The sequence below is a fragment of the Haliotis cracherodii genome, unplaced genomic scaffold (assembly GCF_022045235.1).
Source record: "Haliotis cracherodii isolate W230 unplaced genomic scaffold, xgHalCrac1.p SCAF_5, whole genome shotgun sequence".
Lineage (NCBI taxonomy): Eukaryota > Metazoa > Mollusca > Gastropoda > Lepetellida > Haliotidae > Haliotis > Haliotis cracherodii.
Genome location: NW_027266308.1, coordinates 61,096,791 through 61,120,595, shown reverse-complemented (window position 1 = coordinate 61,120,595; position 23,805 = coordinate 61,096,791). Strand labels below are relative to the sequence as shown.

At 42.2% G+C, this 23,805-nt stretch overlaps 1 protein-coding gene across 1 annotated transcript; it reads right to left on the bottom strand.

Moving 5' to 3' along the window:
• Positions 1-367: 367 nt before the first annotated feature.
• LOC139443477 (RNA polymerase-associated protein RTF1 homolog) lies at positions 368-23,113 on the bottom strand. Its single transcript, XM_071224461.1, has 17 exons — positions 22,970-23,113; positions 20,102-20,218; positions 19,133-19,268; positions 17,629-17,824; positions 16,688-16,893; positions 16,161-16,347; positions 14,974-15,060; positions 10,288-10,378; positions 9,381-9,463; positions 8,097-8,292; positions 7,885-7,962; positions 7,143-7,264; positions 5,104-5,239; positions 4,483-4,542; positions 3,098-3,166; positions 1,963-2,062; positions 368-532 (listed from the first exon to the last, which is right to left on the bottom strand). Exons 1-17 carry the CDS (start codon positions 23,045-23,047, stop codon positions 426-428), a joined length of 2,049 nt encoding a protein of 682 aa, XP_071080562.1. The 5' UTR covers positions 23,048-23,113; the 3' UTR covers positions 368-425.
• Positions 23,114-23,805: the final 692 nt, after the last annotated feature.

The window sequence follows — 23,805 nt, the reverse complement described above, 5'->3', positions numbered from 1 at the left end:
AAATTGCCTGCCACAAATATTACATTTCTGCAAGGTATTTTTCTTTAAAAAAATCAGGCTCATGGTTTTAAATATCTTGTTTTGTTGCTGTAGCTATAATAATTCCCTTTTCGGGATACAAAACCCCTGCCCCACCACCCTCTAAAAATCAAATGATTGGTCCCTAATGGTCTACAATTATAGCTTAACAATATTGTGCTTATAACAAATCAGTCCCGTGTTATTTAGCTGTTGTGTTTCTGTGCATGTGTATATGTGTATTGAAGGTACATGAATTAGTACTTTCAGCATGGCTGCATCTACAGAACATTACAGACAACCAGATAATTACATTGGACATTGTACATTTATTCATTTTTCATTCTATTTACATTACAAAGAATACTTCATGTACACACTAAAACATACGACAACAAAATGATATATTAAATAAGTCCTTTACGTTTCTTGTAGTCTTCGAGGTTGAGGGAGCGTCTAGGGGCACCATCTCGGACCTGGCTGGATGGTCGGTTGGAAACAACAACAGATTGTGCTGTGGGGAAGAGAGATGTGCTTGTCAGTGGCTTTAAAAATGCCAGGCATTGGAGTTAGTGAGTTTAATGTAGGGCTGGGACGAGTCCAAATTTACTACCCGGGTACCGACCCAACTATTACCCGACCCTACCCAGGTACCCGCTGTAGGAGGGTACCAAATGTCCGATTGGTAAAGGCTTGACCATACCCCTGACAAAATGTACATACACATATAAAACTATCTGATCCTGTATAAGCTGAAGTTGACTGAAGTCTTATCTTTACTCAAACATATAAAGTCATATGTAATGTGTGCATAGTCAGAAAGAAATGTGAAAAATTGTCACTAATAGTGTAACAATAGATTTCCAGATAATCTTTGCCATTAAAAACTTTATCATGTGAATAAACACGGGTTCGGGTAGTCCTGTGGGTACCCGGGTCCTATTAAGTACCTACCCGACCCAAGTACCCAAGTCCCAGCCCTAGTTTTAAGCCCCTTTGAGCAGTATTAACCATTTCAGCTATATCAAAATGTGTAAGCTTAATGTGTTGGCTACTTGTCTGTTTACTGTTGAACACCACACCACAATATTCCAGCAACTTCACGGGGCGTAAATCTTCTAGTCTGGACCACACACACAAGTGACTGATATTATGAGCAACGTCCAACACCTGTTTCATTGTCATCTTGTATGATTAGTGCCTGTAGCTTGGGACAAATTCTAACCATGAATCTCCATGGTGTCTTCTGGTAAAGGGTAAGGTAAGCAAATCTTTATAAATGAATTGTAGCACCTTTGACGACTGTTAACCTGTGCCTGACAAATTAACATAAATGGGTAGTTTATGGATAACATAAGAAAATGGACAGTTTGGTTTTTTCAAGATTCATTCAAAGTGAGATGAGGTGAGATAAAATGGGGTTTAACATTGTGTCCAAGATTATTGCACTAATATAGCCACCTACTGAGATACCATGCTGCAGTTTAACATGATTACCCCACTCAGACACAGTATATGGACACCAAGCCAACCAGTCCTTGTTTAGGCCCTTAATGCCAAGCACCTGGCAGGGTAACGACAAATACCATCTCTTATTGTCTTTTGGTATGATGCGGCCAGGGATTGCGCCCCAGACCTTCCCCTCTTTGGGATGACAGTCTACCACTACAGGGTTAGAAACTAACAGTTTTTGTCCACTAGTCCTTATAATGATAACATATAGCAAAACCCCTTAAATGGCCCAATTTCGACTAGTCCTAAGGATACCTTTACTATTGGGCAGTTTGCTAAGGACTACAGGACTAGTGCCAATTTCTAACGCTGCACTAGACCACGGAGCTGGTCCATTCAAAAGTGACGTTATTAATCACTAATGATAACGAGGACATGTATTTCAGCCTCATGTTGCTATCCAAGCATGTGATAAAGACCGAAAGCACTTACCACTCGTTGGAACATCCAGGTCTATTTTGATATCGAAGTCATGAACAGCAAACAGATCGTCAGATGATTTCTTGTCAGAACCCCCTTCCCTTGATGGATCCTGGAATACATACAGAAGTGTATTTTCATTATTTACAAAGTGGCCATGATCAGGTCCAGTGGGCTTTGATGACTATTGATGTGAGAGAGTAAGCCAGTAAGTGATGTCGCTGTGTGGCAGTTTAATGAAGGATAAAAACAATCTCGTACAGGTTGCAGAAATACACTTCATCTTCCTGATGTAAAAGCCCGTTTCCACCCTTGCCAAACTAGGCAGAAATTTCTGGGCTCAGTCGTAGCGCCACCAATCGACCAAAATTGGCAGTAAATGAACCAGATGTCGATTTTGTTATGCGATTTTGATTGGGCTATGCATAGACTTGTTAGTCCAGCCAAGATATAACTCCATAATTCCTGTCTACTTCAGCAAGGGCCCCGTGAAGATTCCGAGGTAGAATAGGTCTTTAGCAACCCATGCCTGCCGTAAAAGGCGACTATGCTTGTCGTAAAAGGCGACTAACGGGATCGGGTGGTCAGGCTCGCTGACTTGGTTGATGCATGTCATCGATCTCAATTGCGTGGATCGATGCTCATGATATCAATCACTGGATTGTCTGGTCCAGACTCGATAATTTACAGACTGCCGTCATATAGCTGGAATATTGCTGAGGGCGGCGTTAAACAACAAACCAACCAACCAACCAACTTCAGCAAGGATGGAATCTGGAAGATGACACCACTTTGGTGAACTAGTGAGCATGACAATGGTGCTGACAAACCTCGAAACATAACCAGGGTGACTCGGGGATTGGGATCCATGACCCTAGGTTTCTGGCATGCCTACGGAATGCAACTCTGCACAGCTCATTATGTCAATCATGGCAAATCTAGGACTTGAACCCATATAAGCAAATCCTGGAACAACTAAAGGAGACAACTTTGCACAGTGAATCATGGTGCCTTGATTCCCAAAACCACCCAAACTGCATAGGGTGGGCCTGTGTTAAAATATGTTTCTAATAAAACATTTATCATTTACACTAACATACATAAAATATTAACCATCAATATTATCATGGATGGGATAGGGGTCTACCTTTAGAGAGGATGGTAACCTTGGTTGTTTTCCTTCTAACATATCTGCTATACCAGCTGCCTCAGCTTCCTGAAAACACAAGAGGAAAAGGAGCAGTGATTACTGAAGAATTGTAAGAAATCATGACATTGTAGCTCATCAGGACAGTAGTCAACACTCTAAAATGTCTTCAAAGACTGCCACATACAAGCTTTCAACATTTTCAAAAACTTTCAATATGGCTGCTGTTCCATCACTAATCAGACAGTGGCCCTGCTCTGGTCTGACTGGCCCAGCTGTGGTCAGACACTTGCCCTGCTCTGGTCAGACACTGGCCCTGCATTAGTCAGACACTGGCCAAGCTGTGGTCTGACACTGGCCAAGCTGTGGTCTGACACTGGCTCCGATACTGCTCTGGTCAGACAAACTGGCCAAGCTGTGGTCTGACACTGGCCCTGCTCTGCTCAGACACTCGCTCTGCTCTGACACTGGCCCTGCTCTGGTCAGACACTGGCCCTGCTCTGGTCAGACACTGGCCCTGCATTAGTCAGACACTGGCCCTGCATTAGTCAGACACTGGCCAAGCTGTGGTCTGACACTGGCCAAGCTGTGGTCTGACACTGGCCAAGCTGTGGTCTGACACTGGCTCTGATACTGCTCTGGTCAAACTGGCCAAGCTGTGGTCTGACACTGGCCCTGCTCTATGCTGACACTGGCCATGCTCTGGTCAGACACTGGCCCTGCTCTGGTCAGACACTGGCCTTGCTCTGGTCAGACACTGGCCCTGCTCTGGTCAGACACTGGCCTTGCTCTGGTCAGACACTGGCCCTGCTCTGGTCAGACACTGGCCTTGCTCTGGTCAGACACTGGCCCTGCTCTGGTCAGACACTGGCCCTGCTCTGGTCAGACACTGGCCCTGCATTAGTCAGACACTGGCCAAGCTGTGGTCTGACACTGGCTCTGATAATGCTCTGGTCAGACAAACTGGCCAAGCTGTGGTCTGACACTGGCCCTGCTCTATGCTGACACTGACCCTGCTCTGGTCTGACACTGGCCCTGCTCTGGTCAGACACTGGCCTTGCTGTGGTCAGACACTGGCCCTGCTCTGGTCAGACACTGGCCCTGCTCTGCTCAGACACTGGCCCTGCTCTGCTCAGACACTGGCCCTGCTCTGCTCAGACACTGGCCCTGCATTAGTCAGACACAGGCCCTGCATTAGTCAAGACACTGGCCTGACACTGGCCCTGCTCTGGTCTGACACTGGCCCTTCACAGACCCTACCCCAGTCAGACACTGGTCAGACTGGCCATGCTGTTCCTGCTCTTGTCAGACACTGGGCCTACTCATGTCCTAGGCTGGTCCTACAAGCGTCAGACACTGGTGTAGGAGACATGCTTATCACTTACCTTCCTCTTCCTTTCATTTGCCAACATAAAAGCTAACTTCGCATCTCCAGCTGTGTCTCTCTGAAAATGAAAACGAATAGGGTTTTAATTGACTACATTGCACTGGATCGGTGACACTGATAAATGCATAATACCTTACTATTCTACAACCTGATTGTATAACAGTCACTACGTTTCTTTACATGATGTAGGCATGTTTGAGAAAAGACATCAAACAATTTTTATTGTTATTGTAACAAAAAATGCACACATTGGGTGAATGATTTATATGAAGTGAATGATGCCATTTAACTGCCTGAATGAGTGAGCTAGTCAGTTTTAAAACTGCTTCGAACAGCATTTCAGTTATTTCACTGCCTGGCATCTCCATGTCAGAGGAGAGTAATTCAAATCTAAGACATTTACCACTTTAAAGCCACAAGCACGGACATGCTGCTGACAGAAAAATCAGAGTGAATCTGGGATTCAAATCCACAATTATAGAATCCTGGGAGTCAGTAAGGGACATAACTCTGCACAGCCAATGTCTGTGCCTTAGTTGACTTGGCTATTCACTCCCCTACAAGATGTAACACATGGCTTCCCTTTCATCCTTCAAACATTAGAAACCACATCCCTCACCTTTGTTACAAGTGTTGGACGTGAATGTCTTCGTGTAAATGGGTCTGCAATTGCATGCTTGGAAGCTTCAACCTCAGCTTTGGCTGCCTTCTCAGACTCAACAATATTCCGAGTCCTGTTTCTCTGGTTAATGTAACTGAAATTTAGAACCATCTTGGGAGTTACTTATCAATCTCATCTTAGCCCAAATAGAGCAACTGCCATGTGATATCAAAGTTGAGTAAGTAGAGTTGTGCCTTGACTGTGAATGTCAATAAGTGAATGTTAGTAAATGAAAGTTGGATATGCCACTATCAGCATTACTCCAGCTACACCAGAGTCGTTTCAGATGGCCGTCGGTCACCAGTCATAGACCGATAAAATTTCAATTTGACTGATGGTTTGATGAAGTAGCTGTACTTTCAACCAATAGAAATGCGAAGCAAGGTGTCTCATGATTCACAATTTCATAATTAAAAAGTAAATAGCAAGGATTAGTCCTACTTACAGTATCGATTAAACAAAACAACACACAGCCATAAAAAATCGTAATTGAAATTCTGAGCAGTGTGTGTCTTTGCATCAAACTTTCTGTATCATTGCGAAACGCTGTCAGGAGCTATAGTGATGTTCATTGGCCAGATCAAATCTATTTATCCAATCATGAACAGCATTGCATTGATTTGTTGTTATGGTTCATCCACCAATTTTGTTGAATTGACTTATTGACTTTTTCCATTGACTTCATACATTTCTTTGGTCCCAGTCATTGACCTATATATAGCTTTTTGTGTCAAAATCTTCCCGAGGCAAGAGTGTCCTAGCCTATTTATCAAAGTCTTGTTTCCACCCTTGTCACATCACGCCCACTTTCCGGTGCTAAATATGAGTGGGCTATCGCACATATCGATAGTCTAATCAGAGAACGTTTAATAAATTCAACATCTGGGTTCTAAAAACATGGCCGCTGACATACAGCTTGTCGAATTTGCTCTGAAGTTTTTAACAATAAAGCGAAGACAAGTCTTCCCAAGTGTTAAATCAAATCACCAATTACTGTACTGTAAGCAGGTACAATGATGAGAACAGACAGAACACTACTGGTACAAATTCGTCTGAAAGTGATTTACCTGCCTGTCTTTATTGACATGAATATTTCTTTTCCATCTTTTAACCCCCTAAACTACCGCCTTTGTTTGTCAGTCAGAGATGAATTTGTGAATGTTATCTGATCGACCAGGTCGTTGTCTATTGTAGTCGCCATCTTTGTGAAGCCATACAAGCTAAGAGCAGTGATCTGATTGGATACCGTGTTTTCAGTACAAGGGGCACAACTCATGATCTATGCGTGTTGGCGCCAGGGTCCAGCCAAGAAAAGTGTCCTTGATGTGGCAAGGGTAGAAAGTAGACTTTGACATAGGCTAGTGGATACGCTTGGCTCGGGAAGATGCTATCATCATCACTCCAGCTGCATCACAGCTACGAGAAAATAATCCAGTCTGGATGAAGCAAAGTGTTGGGTATGGAACTGTGACTGTCCTATACTCATCCTTGCAGACATTCACAACCGAAATGGGTGCTGGATGCCTGTTATCAGAGCTTGACACTGACCAAAACATGGCAGGGGTTCAAAGGACCAACACATAGGATCTCTACAACACTTAATGGGCCTGACCAAAAATGATTTTGAAAGGCATTACTTCATTGTGCAATTAGAATGAGAAACCTGCCAAGGTAACCATTGAACCATGCAGGGTTGTTTAGGTTGCTGATTTTGCTTGGAACATATGGTCGATCAATTGGTGATTCAAAAGTCGTACAAACCTAAATTACTTTGTTGGTCACCAAAATAAAACTAGACTACCGGACCAGCATTTGTTTAATTTTACTGGTCCTTAAGAAAATATGCTAGACTCGGACCAGCCGACCTGTGTTAGTGTTGAACATTATATTATGACCCAGAAACCCCACAGGGTTACTTCACAAGCAAGAAACTCCATACACCTATCAATGTCCAAACAGTAGTGCCCAGTGAACCAGTCAACAAGGTCCCTGCTGACCTGATGGAGTTGATGTTGCTGGAGCGACGGCGATCCAGCTCCACCGCTCTCTCCTCCAACTCCTCCAGTTCGTGTTGGACCTTGTACAACCTGTCCTGGTCGTTCTCCAGCTCAGCTGTCTCCTAGAACACAACCAGGCAACAAACAAATGCAAAGGAAAAAACATAAAGGCATGGCAAATAAGTAAGTGTACGAGTGAGCAAATTAACACTGTTGTGTATTTCAGTAATATCTCAGTGTGTGAGCTCCGTGTGGATGGGAAGTGGGTGTGATGCAGGTCATAGACACAGGACACTTTGGTGCAACTCATCAGCTCCAGTAGTTAGTGAGTGAGTATGGTTTTACATCGCTATTAGCAATATTCCAGCAATATCACGGCGGGGAACACCAGAAATGGGCTTCACACACTGCACCCATGTGGGGAATCAAACCCGGTTCTTTGGCGTGACAAGCGAAAGCTTAAAACACTAGGCTACCCCACCACCCCCATCAGCTCCAGCAGGGTCCTGCCACCCACATATCTTCCAGTGTAAATCTAGGAGTCGAACCCATCAGTGGATTCTCCACAGCAAAGGGATACAACTCTGAACCTTAGAGGAATTGTGAGATATCAAACTCCACCTTTTATAATGTTGATACTTTCTCCAGCCTGCACATCAACAATCATTAACTGGGAGAACAATGTAACTCCTTCCTCAGGACCTCATGCTGCAATCTGCACACTGAGTGGAAAGAGACATACCTTCTGTTTAAGTAGGTGGGTTTTCTTCACAGCATAGTTGTGAGGGTTCTTCCTGAATCTCTGTTTTTCAGCAACAATCTGAACAAAAAATTAATTTAAGTATCACACAAACTTTATCACGTTACATCTTTCGGACACAGTTTCAGCATCATAATGACGAGAAGGCAAGAAATGGAGGTAGCCACCAAGAATGGGGTTTGTTGAGGACTCACCTCTTCAATGTCGTTCTCCTTCAGTTTATAGTTGAGGGCCTGCTTGATGTCGTCGGCCTTCCTGTTGATCTCCTCCACAGTGGGCAGCTCCAAGCCTCCCAGCATCACTGCCTCCTTCCACTTGAAGAACTCAGAGTCTGTGTAGTCTTGATTGGAGACAAACTCAAGGCGGTACACACGCTCTGCATTGCCATGCCTAGAGGAGGGGGAGATATAGCCAATCACAACAGTAGAACATTCAGAGCCCGTCCCACCAAGTGATCTAAATGCTATGAATACCGTCATTTTCATTTTGAGCCTAGACTATGCACAAAGATGGTGTTGTGGAATGGACACCATGGTAATTGGAGACACTAGGTGATGGATGTATGAACACATTGTAGTGTCATCCTTTAGTTACCACAACGCAAACATTTCGTCAATTAGAATAACAAGAGCAGGATTAAACATCAAGGTTATTTGTTGTATTGAAGTGTTTCCCTCTGGGTGATAGATCTCCACTGGTAGTACATTTCAGTTCAACAACAGTGAGTGAGTATCGTTTAATGCCGCTTTCAGCAATATTCCAGCAATATCAGAGCAGGGAAAACCAGAAATGGGCTTCACACATTGTTCCCAATTGGCGAATCGAACCTGACAAGCGAAACGCTTTAACCACTAGGTAACTAGGCCCCTACAGTGCAACGAAGACGCATATTGGCCATATAGAAGCGTGCTGTAACACGTATTAAAAAGAATCCGGTATTGGACATCAATCATTGTTTCAATTTCATTTAAGCCCATGGGCTTAAAAGCATTTTATTTTCCCGTTTTAAGCCCATGGGCTAAAGATCAATTTGGCCTAAAAACGTGATTGCATTATATGTAATACAGGACAAGTACTTGCTTCTCATTAAAACTATTACATGTAATGCTACATAAAGTACTTATATGAAGTGAGCTTCTTACTGACATGACTAATGGGCTGTAACTCATTGAGTCTATCACTCATGACCATATGTTACAAAGACACAGTGAGAGGGAATGGGGTTACTGAGATATCTTAGCGGCCAGTCGAGTGAGCTTAACACCAGATCCCCCATAGGGCACCAACAAAATAAATATTTCTTCATCAAGAATGTGTACAGCTATTCTCAGCAACTACAAGGGTGCAACGGCTGAAAAAACACCCATAGGTCGAATATAAACATACATTACTGCTCATGAATCGTCATTAGACTGTGGGTTATATGGATAGGGTACCCTTTAACTTTGTGTCTGAACGACTAACACTATCATCCATACCTTAATTTGAGACCTTTATTTGTTCTTGTGGTTCCAAGTTGATATACCTTGGCAGTTTCAACAACTTCAATAATTTCAGCTACCTGTGAACATATCATGAAATGCATGTTATAACATACATAATTTGATTATGCATTATTTAGAAAGTTACTTGCTCATTCAACTGACATCACAGACTTATGTGGACCTGTGACTCTGACTCAACTCCACAGTCAGAAGTATTACTTCTCTCTTGTAACAAATGTTTAATTTGGGATAACACTTTTGGAGGAAAGGATTCGAACCCTTACTGCCAGAGTGAGGCACCATATTGCTACCACACAAAGACAGGGATCTGATCCACTCAGCCACTGAGGCTTCCACCAAAATGAAAGTTCCACATCTGGTACTCCTCTGTGCTGGCAATTAGGTGCCTCACTCTGGCAGTGTGTATTCGAATCCCGGCCGGGACTCAACCCAAAAAAGTACAAGAATCTGTATTTTACTCAGAAAGTGTTATCCCAAATATAACATTTGTTACATTTGACCACTTTGTAAATGGCATTGTGTGTTCATACTTCTCTCTTGGCAGGCAAACCAGTCGTTGAAAACAAGTGCTTCGATTCATGCTTTTAGAAAATGATGACACACTATCCATCAAATTGTAATTTCAGATGATTCTACAACAATCATTGGGTATTTGAGAGCCACACCGCGTCAGTGTAGGTAAATCATTTCATTTATTTCTAGAGTACATGAAACATAAGTACAGTCAGAATCGACGCAAAATGGCAAGTTGCTAGTCAGTGGGGTCCTCGTGGTTTTGTCCTGTAAAACCTAAATCAAGGGACCCCACAAATCTTTATTTTTCTCCATAGAAACCTATGTTGACACATGCTTGATTCAGATCACTGCTGATTTATCTTACCCGATATACGGCCCTTCCCTCGTGGTTTCCAATGCCTATTCTCACAAAACACCCTGTCACAGTCCTCTTGAAGAAAGGCATATGACACCACCTAGCAAGCAGAGAATGAATGAATGAATGAATGAATGAATGAATGAATGAATGAATGAATGAATGAATGAAATTTGTAGTCAATCTATCGTGGACCAGGAAAAACAAACTAACCTGCTAAGTCACTGAGATTGATTAATCCATATGCAGAAAACACAAAACTAGCTGGTTGAACTCACGTTTCACCATATAATGTGTTACAATTTGGCCGTAGTCGTAAGACCGTAAATGCAGTATGAATATCACAAATGTTCCAACAAAGTTAATTTTCACAACCAACAAATAAAACAAATTTGTAGAATTTTCCTATTCGGAATATTCTATAAGTAATACGTTACCACTGTTATACCGAGGCTGTTGTCTCCCATAACTGCTCTTATAGCGAAATCTACCACAGAGATCTCAATTACCTCATGCAGCACGTGTGTAGCCACCTGAGCTGCCATGTGACACCCTTCACTCTTTTCTCTTGCGAGAGCAAGTGCTCAGGGGACGGTCGGGCGGGCATCAGCCAAGTGGTATCGTATTACTTATAGAATATTCCGAATAGGAAAATTCTACAAATTACATTAAGTAAAACGTTACCACTGTGTTACCAAGGCTGATTACCTCAGTAGGCGGTGGGGAGTGCTACAACCCAAACCTGACTGCTCGCTGTTCCTTTTCCGACCAGCGGAAGTAAACAAGGCGGAAGCACTCGATGCGCATGCTCCCAGCTTGGCGTTACCCTATAGGAATACCAAAGCACTGTCAAGCGCATACCGTAAGGCTCAACCATCTTTGTCAAACGATTGGTGACTCCAAATGGCCTCACTGGATAGGTATTTCATCGCCCCAGCAGATGAGAACACAGTACCCATGTGAGCTCAATCTTAGATCAGGTTAAACAGTCGGGAAGAGGGAAATTACCCAAGACGGTGCACGTCCTCCACGTCTTCATCAGAAACCTTTCTAAGGTAATGATTGGCAAATACCGAGTCAGAACGCCAGTAACAACCTCTCAATATTCCGTGAACAGAGATATTAGAGTGTAGGGCAAATGTTGCCGCTAGCGCACGGATCTCGTGCGGGTTTGACCCTGCAACCGGTACCCCCCGTGACCGGTACGCCAGATTGATGACAGAACGAAGCCATAACGCAATCGAGTTGCGAGTTATGTCAGCAGTCCAATTAGGGTTACACGATATGAACAGACGGTTGCGCCCTTGTCTACGTTCATTCGAGGCCTTAAGATAATACTTAAGGGCCCTAACCGGACACAGTGATCTGTCCTCGGTATCAGCAGGATGTAAGATTTCCTTGAGTGATCATACAGTGAATTCTCTCTCCGTTTGGCCAAATTTCTAATTCTTAACGACGAAGCCCATGAGCAGGCCCAGACGGACCGCTGCTTCGTCGCCCCTATCGAATCAAACCTTGGTGACATTGAGTGCGTGTATTTCCGACACTCGTGCCGCCATGGCAAAGGAGAGGAGAAATGTTGTTTTCCAAGTCACATGCCGGAACGAAGCACTACTCGAAGGTTCATACGGAGCCTCCGTAAGTTATTGCAACACTAAGGAGAGATCCCAGGCCGGTGCCCGAAGGCGGCCCCTTTTATAATCTTGCTGTTTGAAACCCTTGATAATACCCCAATCACCGGCTCTTTTGAGAGACTGGTACCCATAGCAACGTCCCGTAACGTAGCAAAGGACGAGACATAGTTGGCAATACAACCCCCGGAGAGTTTCCGGGTCTCTCTTAAGTGAGACATGAAACGAGCAATATCCTGCACTGATACCTTATCTGGCGAATGAATGTGATGTTTACAACACCACTTCGTGAAAATAGCCCAGCGCCCATTATACACCTTCTGGGTAGAATCACGATGCATACGACTGCGTTGATCACTGCCTTGAACTCTAGGCAATTGATGTGAAGACCTAGTTCGTCTATGCACCACAGCCCCGAGCTCACCTCCCCCTCCAGATAGGCGCCCCAGCCCACTAGAGAGGCGTCTGTATACAGGTTCAACGTGGCCTGGAATTGGAGACGACCCCTTTCGGTGCAGTCTTGGGCTGATACAAGCAGCCCTAACAACTGTTCCCAAAAGTGAACAGTCTGTTGCACCGCTAAGACTTTGGCAATCATTGCCTGAATCTTGTGCAACCGATCTGGGGGGACAAAGAGGCGATGGGTCGAACCGACCTCTGATGAACTACAAGTTCTGCAAGGGGGTTAACTCGCTCTTGGGGAAATTGACAATCCACCCCAATTGCTCCAAAAGCCGAAGTGCGAAATCGAGTTGGCGTGTCAGGGTGTCCGTCATTCAGTTGACTACTAGCGAGTCGTCCAGGTACGCGAAGTACCTGATACCCCACTTGTGGAGGAACCCACAATGGGGGTGGTTAACCGGGTGAACAGCCAGGGAGCGGACAACAGGCCGAATGGGAGTGCTACCCATTTGTAGTGCCGGCCTTGAAAGACAACCAGAGATACTTGTGATGGTCCGAATGAAGCGGAACATGCAGATAAGCATCCTTCAGGTCGATCGATGCGAGCCAGTTGGCGGGCATGATCAGTGCTTTCAGGTCCGCCAAGGTCAACATTCTGAACTTGGGGGGTTTGTGTAGGTAAAACTCGTTGAACGATTTCAGGTTGTGAATCATTCTGAGTTTGGCACTGTCCTTCTTGGAAACGAGAAATATCCTGGAGTAAAACCCCCGTGTTATTTCTGGTAGGGCTAACTCCCGTACCGCCCTCTTCTCCACCAAGCTGCCGATGGCATCGGCGAGGATGGGAAGATCGGCTTCCGAATAGAAACCTTCCAAGGGGGCGACGGTGAGCGGCGGATCCGCCTTGAGATCTAGCTGATAGCCGTTTGGATCGTGTTGACCACCCAGGGGTCGTCGAACACTTGTTCCCAATTATCCCAGTAAGTCTGGAGTCTGGCTCCTACCGGGGAAAAAAGGGAGGCCTGACAGGCTGCGGCAGGCGCAACTGTCCAGGGCCGAGTGACTCGGGTTCGCCTACGGGCTGTCAGCATACGGTTTGGGCTTCCCCCAGTGTCCCTTCTTACCGCGAAAGGGCGGCAGATTGCCCTTACCGGCGCCCTCGGGGTGGGGCTTCTTCCCGGAGGAAGAAGGACCCGACCCCTTGGACTTACCGGCCGCAGCATCCTGGGGGGCACTCCGCTTAGGAACGGCACCCAGGCGTCGATGCAAGGACCCAACAAGATCCATCGTGTGCCGAGAGGCCTCGGCTGACACAGATGCCTGTTGTTCTTTCAGTACGCCAGGTATCTTGTTATTAAACAGGGTCCGAGCAGACCAAGGCTGCGAAAGGAGGACCTCCTGGTTAGCAGCGTCCAACCCCGAGGCGACAAGGTACGCTTGACGTCTGAGGAAGTGGCACGTGCCGCAAAGGCTTTCTCCAGGGAAGGCTTAATACCGCGCAACAAGGTTGAAGCGGGGAAAGCCTTGTCGGACAACTACTCGTAGACCCCTGTAGCGCTCAAACGCCTCAGGCCCCAAACCGTCGCACAGGGCGCACCGGGTGTCCCCACAAGAAACCCTGCACCACGGGCAACGATCGTGGGGATCCCAGGACGATAGAAATTTGCGGCACACCGCGCAACGCCTAGTTGCGGGAGTGGAGCACGGCAAAGTATCCATGTCAGACATTGTTTATGCTATAAACAAATAACAAAACATGGTTACAAACACAAGCGCCGCAAATATTCACAACGAAAATTTTCACAAGAAAATAAACGAGTAATGCGAATATAGAACATACACATATTTTAACGTGAGAGGAATAGGTGATGTACAAAAAACCAAACATACTATAACAGGGGAACGTAAGACGCAACGTGCAGACGAAACACCCCGTAAGTATATAGAGAAAAGGGCGGGGAAATTTTTCCTTTTGGTGGGAAAAATATTTCCGAGCGTAGTTAAAGCAAACGCCCTCAATAGATACAGTTTATAAGCTTTAATAAACAGTTATAAATATCACCAAGATGAAGAAACAGGAAAACTTCCGAGCACTCTTTAAACGTCTTGCTGAGGCAAGCGAAGAGACAAGATTGAAGGGTGTCACATGGCAGCTCAGGTGGCTACGTACGTGCTGCATGAGGTAATTGAATCTCTGTGGTAGATTTTGCTATATGAGCAGTTGTGGGAGACAACAGCCTCGGTATAACAGTGGTAATGTATTACTTAATGTAATTAAGTCTATCGTGAATGCTTCATGGTCTTTTGCCCACAAATCTATCACTGCGATAAATTACACTTAAACTTTTATTAACAATTAAAAGTAGATTTCACTTTGTACAAATTCAAAGGTTTTCAAGCTTTTTTGGAGATTTTCAAGGCTTTTTAAGGTTGACACTAAAAAATCAAGGCTTTTTAAGGTTGACACTAAAATCAAGGCTTTTAAACATGTTTAAGGTTGAAACAAAAATTCAAGGCTTTTTAAGGTCGACAGTAAAAATCAAGGTTTTTCAAGAGGGGCCCTTTCAAGCCTGTACGAACCCTGTTGGATGCACTTCTTTCAGCCACTGGCTGATCTGGTCTACCGACATACAACCACAACTGTTTCATAACACATTCTCACCTTTCAAGTTTGTGTCTTGATAATTTGACCTTGTTCAGATCTTCTTTCACCGAGACGAGATGTGATTTCTTGGGTCTAGAATAGGAACTGAAATTGGTAACCAATGGTTGTTAATGTCATTTCTGCTATTGAAACAAACTCTTTTTGAATTGCAGTCAAAATGTATGTTTCTTTTATCATACATTATACAGTGCAGTAAATTATGCATGAGAATGAGAGCACAAATAGTTGGTAAAAAAACAGATGTTACAATTCTGAGTCAAAATATCTTCTTAAAAACAAAACCCACAAATTTTTAAAAAAAACTCGAGCTGAAGTTCATACAACACTTACTTTGTCATGTTACTATCTATGCAATTGTCATAGTCCCAGGGATAATTCTAAGGTGGGGCCTTGTGATTTTAGCCCCTAAATTTGAAAAAAAGGCCCACATTTCCAAATACAATGGGGCACTTTAACATTGTGATGCATGGGTAGGTATGGTTGTACCTATGGAATTTTTTAAATCTTCACATAAAGGGCCCATGTCAGAAAATTCCTAGAGTGAACACTGAATAGTCAGTACCAAACTAAGATCAGATAATCTGAATGAGTGAATGTTATTCATTACAACCTGTAGCGATATCATGGTGGCCTTAAAACTCCAAGGCAAGCAAATCAATGGTTGACAGTATGGGCAGTGATGAAGAATGATCCAGTTAGGGCACGATGACACACATCATGACTAATCCCCATTAGCTGGATCTTCTGACAAGAATAAGCTCATAGGCACCCCAGTCTGACTCGGAGTGAGTGAGTGAGTATGGTTTTACGCCGCTTTAAAAAGCAATATTCCAGCAATATCACGGCGGGGGACAAGTCTGACTCGGAAGCCCATTGGTTGGTTGCTTGGCATGTTGTTTAACGCCGCACTCAACGATATTCCATCTATATGACAGCGGTCTGTAAATAATCGAGTCTGGACCAGACAATTCAGTGATTAATATCATGAGCATCGATCCACGCAATTGGGATCGATGACATGCATCAACCAAGTCAGCGAGCCTGACCACCAGATCCCGTTAGTCGCCTCTTACGACAAGCATGGGTTGCTGAAGACCTATTCTACCCCGGATCTTCTTGGGTCGGAAGCCCATTGGTTTGGTGATTCGAGTGAAGCAATCGTCATAGCAATCGTAAGTACTCACTCTTCATCTTCGGAATCCGACTGCCCTGATGACCGTGAGGAACTTGAATCTGAGTCTGAGTCAGCGCGACTCTCCTGATTTTCTTTCTCCTCCATCCTCTTGTCATCCTCCTCCTCATCGTCTTCATCATCACTGTAGATGTCACTCGCCTTCAGTAGTTTCTTCTGCTGCTGTATTTTTATTTCCTCTGAAAATGGAAGGTTGCCAACTGCCAGAAAAATTGAAGTACTGTATTTGCAGGAATAACCACCCTGGATTCTAAGAAACTTGACAAAGAAGGGCACTTAAAATCATACACAGATATTGAGCAGTAGTGAATAAACTTAGTTCTAAGGCAATGAAACTTACACTCCTCTTCTGTATTTTCTACAACACAAAAAAAATAGACTCATGTACATTTTAGGTCTTTGTATGGTCCACTTATAAAGATTCCTTACAGACTGCTCTAGAAGTTTGCCAGGGGGACCAATTAGGAGTAGGGGGCTTAATACGGCGAGTACGGTAAGCTGAAGGTGTGACTGGAGTACCTTTGTTTCTCTTCTCCTCTCTCCGTGCCTTCAGATCTTGGAGAGCTGACATTTTCTTGTTGTCCTTGCGGCTGTCCTCCATGTTCTTCCTTCTCTCCTTGCTCCGCTCGCTCACTGATCTGGTTGGCGCGGCGGTGTCCGATGACAATTTCAATTTGTGCTTCTGTTCTTTCTTTGCTTTTCTCAGCTTTTGCTCAATTTCAAACCTGTAAGATAACATCAGTTTTCAAATTGACACCTTAACAAGTTTACAGGGTTATTATCATCCATTTTCAATTAAACTTTTTAAATAACCTTTGCAATATTTCAGGTCACTTTGTTTGGCTTCTGAATATATAAGTGAACAAGGAATTAAAGGTAAGTCAAAGAGTGAGCTGGGCTCACGAATACTTTGACTTCAACATATTTCTATGTTGAAAACATGAAAAAGCAATATTTCTCAGAAAATATCGAAATCGAAATCAAACGTGAACTGCACCTCTCCTATTGATATGTAGAAGCTGTACCCCTAATTGGAAAATAATCCATTAAGTAGTTTTAGGTTGTAGGTCGCAAAAGGAGAAGAAAAAAAACAAACTGTATTTTTTCAGAAAATCCAATTATTGAAATAAAACTTCGCATTGCACCTCTCCTATATTCATAAAAAGTGTTCACAAAGTTTGAAAAGAATGTGTGTAGTAGTTTTCAAGTTATATGTCACAAAAACATGTCCTCAGATGGACGGACGGACGGAAGGAATTTCTTGGAATAACTGTATACCCTGCCCTTTTAGCATGTTTTAGGTTGGGGTATTATCTTCTTCTTTATATACAATCTTCTTCTTTGACTTTTTTACTCAAATATATTTTTCTGTATGTTTGCCTTGAACTACAAAGCAGAGAGAAAATACACATCACAGTTGCCATGGACATATCTGGACAGGAGGTCTTAAACAACAGTACCTTGTCTTCAACACAGCTCTCCTTTCCATTCTGTTAAACAATTCTTGTTCTCTTTCCTTTTCTGTCATTTGTTCGAGTTTCTTCTTGTCTTCCTCATCACCAATCAAGTTCTCATCATAACCATCAAAGAACTTCTCCTCTTCCGACTCCGAACTTGAGCCTGACCCAGATCCACTGCCGGAGTCTGACACCTCCCCTACACGTTCAGAAGGCACATCATCACAATGGTGTCAATGGCAAAGAGTATTCGTATCTGTTCAATTACATAATAAGTCACAGACGAGTATCACAGACAAAACACTTACATTTTCAGTAATCATTAGTTACCATGGTACCCATAAATGAATTGTAAATTTGACATTAAATTGTATATTTACACACTTATACTATCTCACACTTTGCACTTTCTTTTTTCGATCCTTCTGTGGAAACATGCTTGAACAAAGTTTCCAGCTTCAAAAAAAAATTTAACCAAGCACATCCCAGCATCACGATGGAAACCACCCAAACAAATGGTTCACACACTGTCACTCTAACACGGACACGGACACAGTTGGGTGGTTGGTTTGTTGTTTAACACTGCACTCAGCAATATTCCAGCTATATGACGGCGGTCTGTAAATCATCGAGACTGGACCAGACAATCCAGTTATCAATATCATGAGCATTGATCCACACAATTGGGATCGATGACATGCATCAACCAAGTCAGCGAGCCTGACCACCCAATCCCTTTAGTCGCCTTTTACGACAAGCATAGTTGCCTTTTACGGCAAGCATGGGTTGCTGAAGATCTATTCTACCCCGGATCTGCACGGATTGACACGGACACGGACGCACTGAGGACAGTCTGTTGGACCGGTACAGCAGGGACGCCATCCATGAGGAAGCTATCGGCAATGCCATCCTCCCTCAGTGACAGTGCACGTAAGGAAGACACGAGAGACTGTCTGACGACAGAAATGGAGGAGAGGACTGCCGGCTTCTTAGTAGAGGACGGCCCAGGTTCCACATCTTTGGACTTCGACCGCCGGTTAGCGTCATGTTTGTGGCATTTGTGTAGGTAGATGTTAAAGGATTTATCTGTGAGATGAGTATGCTGGGAACATTATTTGTCTTAACAGAGATCGTGAGGATCCAAATGGAGAAAGTTCATCTGTACACGAGGCATACCGGTTAATTTTCATGTTCGGTATCCATCCTCCCTTAGGTTACTAACGTTAAGTTAATACGATACTGGAGAGAAATCCGCAAAAAGAAAATGTATTCTCTAAGTACACATCTAAGAAAGAAGAATGATGTGGCAGTGGTAGTCATGTGATGATGTTGTGTAGGTCGCTGTGCACGGTATTATAGTGTGTGACCCATTTGTTTGGGTGATGACCATGATGATGTTGGGATGTGTTCGGGCGAATTGGTTTTAGAAGCTGGAAACTTTTGAAAAAAAAATTGATTGAAAAAAAGAAGGAAGAAATGCATAGTGTAAGATATGAAAGATGATCACCTTCTTCTGGCTCGGATCCACTCTTTTCGCTGTCATCCTCGCTGCCTGAAGAGGTTATTGTGGAAGAACGCTTGGCTTTCTTCTTTGGAGTTGCTTTGCTCTTCTTTTTTCTTGGACTTGTTCCATTGACGGTCCACTGAAAACCAATTCACAGTGCACATTAACAATTCAAAAGCACTGAACAGAAATCATGCACACATACCAGCAGGGGTTTATCTAGAATTCCAAACTAAGTGCCCTTAGCAGGGAAATTGTGAAATATTGTTATCGTTAGACCACATTTTTGTGAGTCAAGGTAAAACCTTACGGCACGGTTAATAATTTGAAAGAAAACCTTTATTCCTCGGTTCCAAGGTGGAACTTATTCACATAATAAAAGTTCTGTACTGATATTCATGACTTCTTATATTCAAGCCACCGACTCAGTCTGGTCATGCTCCGCTGTTGTCAACGTAACAATGAACAATCCACACAAAAGTCTTTTGGGGGAAACAAATCAGCTGGTTTTTTTTAACAATTATACAGTTTTACTTTAATAGTGATTCAATAATAACATCATATTGTGAACTAAGTATTGCAATACACATCCTATCTTGCCCTTGATGTATTGAATCACCTCTACTGGTTGTGAGTGTGAGTGACCAGTGTATTAGCAACATTCTGGGCCCCATTCAACAGAGCAATCTTGGAGCAAAGATGATCATAACTCCTAAACTTTAACTTACGACAATTGTAGCGGTAAGATCCTTTTGTGGGACTTGGTCTGGAAAGTTACGGCAGGGGATGCCAAAAAAGGACTTCACCACCCAAGTACCCAAGAAGAGAATTAAACCCTAGTCTTCACTGTGATGAGCGAACACCTTTATCACAAGTAAACCCACCTGCTACACACTGGTTGTGAACTTTCCTCGACCACATCACTTCAACCAACTAAAATGAGACATATATTGGTTTAGTATCTATTCTTACATCTCCATCACTTCCAGAGCTGGTGTCGGAGTCTGAATCTTCCACCGCTGCAGGTGCAGGTGGCTCTGCTTGGGACTCTGAACTGGGACGTTTCCTTTTGGCCAGTGCACGAAAGCCCTGAAAATGATGCAGATGTTGCATAAGGTAACTGATAAATGGACCTAAAATGATGAACAGTGCCATGCATAAAAGTTACATAAGAATGGGCTGCCCTGATCATGATGGGCAAACTTCACTAGAATATCACCCTATCTGCACCCTCCATTCCAGGGATGTGTCCAGGAATACAAACTAAGCACACTTGGCAGACTTAAGAAAAAAATGTTATTTTGTTCAAATTTCTTGAACTTTTTTTCTTCTTAATTTCAAAATTATATTAACATTCTTATTCAATATTGCATTCAAAGCAATAATGTCAAACTAGGCATTAAACCCTCTTCTTCTTTATTGGTTCTGCTATCAGTAAGACAAGTTACCTCTTCAAAGCCCTAACTTTACTTATAACTATACCATGAATTGGGAAATATTTAATTAACATTTGCTGCACACTTGGAGTGAGTGGAATACTGGTCTCTGTCATTCATTCTTCCATTTCCCTAGATGTCTCCAGAAACACAGAATTAGGAAAACACTACTGTCCCACTACCATGGCTAAGTTTAGATACTAATATGCAAGATCATTATCCAGGTTGAGTAACATGAAACAGTTCCTAGCTCTGATGGACATTAAATAAGCCTTATTTCATGTGTTTTTAATAAAGTGGAGTAACTGGAAGTAGGAGCTCAACAAACAGCATAAATCTGCTCACAAGCCCTTACACAGGCAGAGAAGGTAAAATCTAGTTTTTCATGATGCTAAAATAGAAAAATGGGCTAGCGGCCTTCAACAGGTCACTAATGTTTTGAAAATGTCTCTTGTCATGGGCTGGTGTGAATATCTAAAACTAATTACAATTACAAAACAGGAAAAAAACAAGTCATCAAGAATTAACATAGTCTAAGAAATTATAACAAGCTTATCATTATCATCAGAACAAGTCTGAGAGTCATGCATGAGATAGGAATTAAGCCTATAAGAAATTGATGAAATTAATAACTTTGATTTGAAATGTTTTCATTTCATCATATCAAGTCATATGCCTAACAATGTGCAGTTTAAAATCAGTAATTATACTGAAACTCTCTGTTACCGACCCTTGGACTTCGATGTATGGACCAGCATGAGAAACAGTCACTTTTCGATTCGAATTCTTTGTATGTATAATTTTCTAGCAAGGAGCCAAATGGTGTGTAATACCTCTCAATTATAACTTGTGAGAAAATAGAGTGTAGCAACCTTGAGTTTATCTAGAATTCCAAACTAAATGCCTTTGCCAGGCAAATTGAGACAAATTAAACATAATGTTCAAAAAGTGGGATTTTCTTAATTCAGAGATATTTAAACATTGCAACTAAGCATTTCAACCTCTTCCTCCTTATTTGTCCTGCTATCAGCAAAATATATGTCATCTACATTAGTTTAACTATATTAACATGAATTGGAAGTTTCTTAATTCCAATTTGGGAATAGTTTTCTGACATTTGCTACAGACTTTGAGTCGAATATCGTCCTCTTAGAAGGCCTAGATAAGTCCCTAGTGTAGATTACAATAAAATGCTGGCTTACTCAGAACACAATTATTTATTATCAATTTGTTTTAAGTTCACTTCTCACACCTTGGACAATGGAATTTCTCCCTTACTTTTTTTTTTAAATACTTTCAAATGTAAACTGCACATGCCACTACTGTGCTTAGTTTATCAGCACTGTATGAGTAGATAAAAATATAGAAAGTTATTTTCAATACACTTTTAACATAACACATCATCAATTCACTTTGGAATATGGTTTTGCACAACTTTTCAGATTTGTACTTTGCAAAAGCTTCTTGTAATCTTCTGAATACCCACCCCCCCCCCCCCCCCCCCCCTCATAAATATATATAATTAAAATGATTGAGCAGCAATGCATGTATATGCACACAGCATACATTTACTTGCGGAGGGGGTAATATCTGGGGGATACGGGAGGAAATCTTTCCAAAATTCTACATAAACTTTCAGAATGACATCAATCAATGATGGATCAATTTAGAAATGAAATCATTAAGACATAAAGTAAGTCTTTCATCTTTGGTGTCTGCGGCATTCATCACCTATCAAAAAACCCAAACATGAATTCATATAATCAATTTCTGATGGTAATTTCAATCCACAATTTAAAGTTTGATCATGTCAGCAATTGTTTGCAAACCATCTTTTACACATTTTGTGCTGCAACTGTTTCTACTACTCACAAATGTGACATGTTATGACTTTCAATGGCTACATGGGTCTAGATCTGAAATGTAATACATTTTGTGTTATGTGCACCTCTTTGTAGAACAAGACAATTACAAATTGAATAAATTAGTGTTATTCAAGATATTAACTCCAATCTTAAAACCTCTAACAGTAATGTAGGTCGTAATGTAAAGTTAAAAATATTTTCTATTTAAATCAAATGGGGACATTTGGTTCATCCAACAATCAAGATAGTGTAAAGAGGAAAATATTTTCATAATCTATGTCCAAGATATGAAGACGTGTTTGAAATACTGGGGTATGGGTTAGCTTTTTTTTAGTTGCGTTAGTTCTTTTGTTTCCTCAGATGGAAACTGTTTATCCGACATTGGTGATTCCGCGTCATATCCTGTCCTCTGTGGTCAAAGATTCGAATATTGCACTTAATTTTTCAATTGCTGCTTTTCAGATCTGATTCCCGACACATATCTTGGAACAATACGAGGTTGTGGAATCAAAATCAAGAAGATGAGGAAAGACACTAACTTCATCTACATCTTCTCCACTATCACTATCATCGCTATCTGAGTCGATGAGTAAAGCTCGTGTCTTTCTTTTCGACATATTTAGTTGAAAGTTGGCTCCAGCACAGAGTAATGGTGCCGAGTCTATGCATAAGTAGCTTCCCAGAATTCCCTGTCAAGGGAGATAACAAGTGAAAACTTTGAGACTGATCGAAAAGATGAACCACATGAAACGGATTTAGATTACACTAAAACAATAATTTCAATATTCCATCAACCATTTTTTGTCATTTCAAATAAAGTGGTGGCGTGTGTTTATTTCACGTTCATATGAAACGTTTGCTTGCGGATCGTGGTGGGCTGAGGAGGGTCCCATTATTTAGATTAGCATCATGAACATATTATTTAAATATTTATGCTGTTACAATATTGATAACAATAGCTTTATTTTCATGACGGACTAAATCCGACTTATTGGCAAATTTTCGCCACGGGGATACCCGTGCAAGAAAAATATGCATTGGAGTGGGTTATTTTTGTAATCTCATCGGCATATAGCTTTTAGTTGATATTATATTAATGAAAACAGGCTTGACACGAACTGAAAGAAGTTTGTTCTTTCTTGAAATACGACATTTTCGGTGGGGATTATACTACTTCTGTTAAGCTGTATACATGTACAAGCATTAGACCAACACATAGTCTCTGAAATTAACATAGTTACAGAAAAGAGTTGTTAAATTATAGTTATAAAATATAATAAGAAGGAGACCGGAGAGTACATAATTTTCAGATACTGATAGTGCAGTAACCTAGACTTGCCGAATATTATAGACTTGTATGGTCTGTATTTGAATA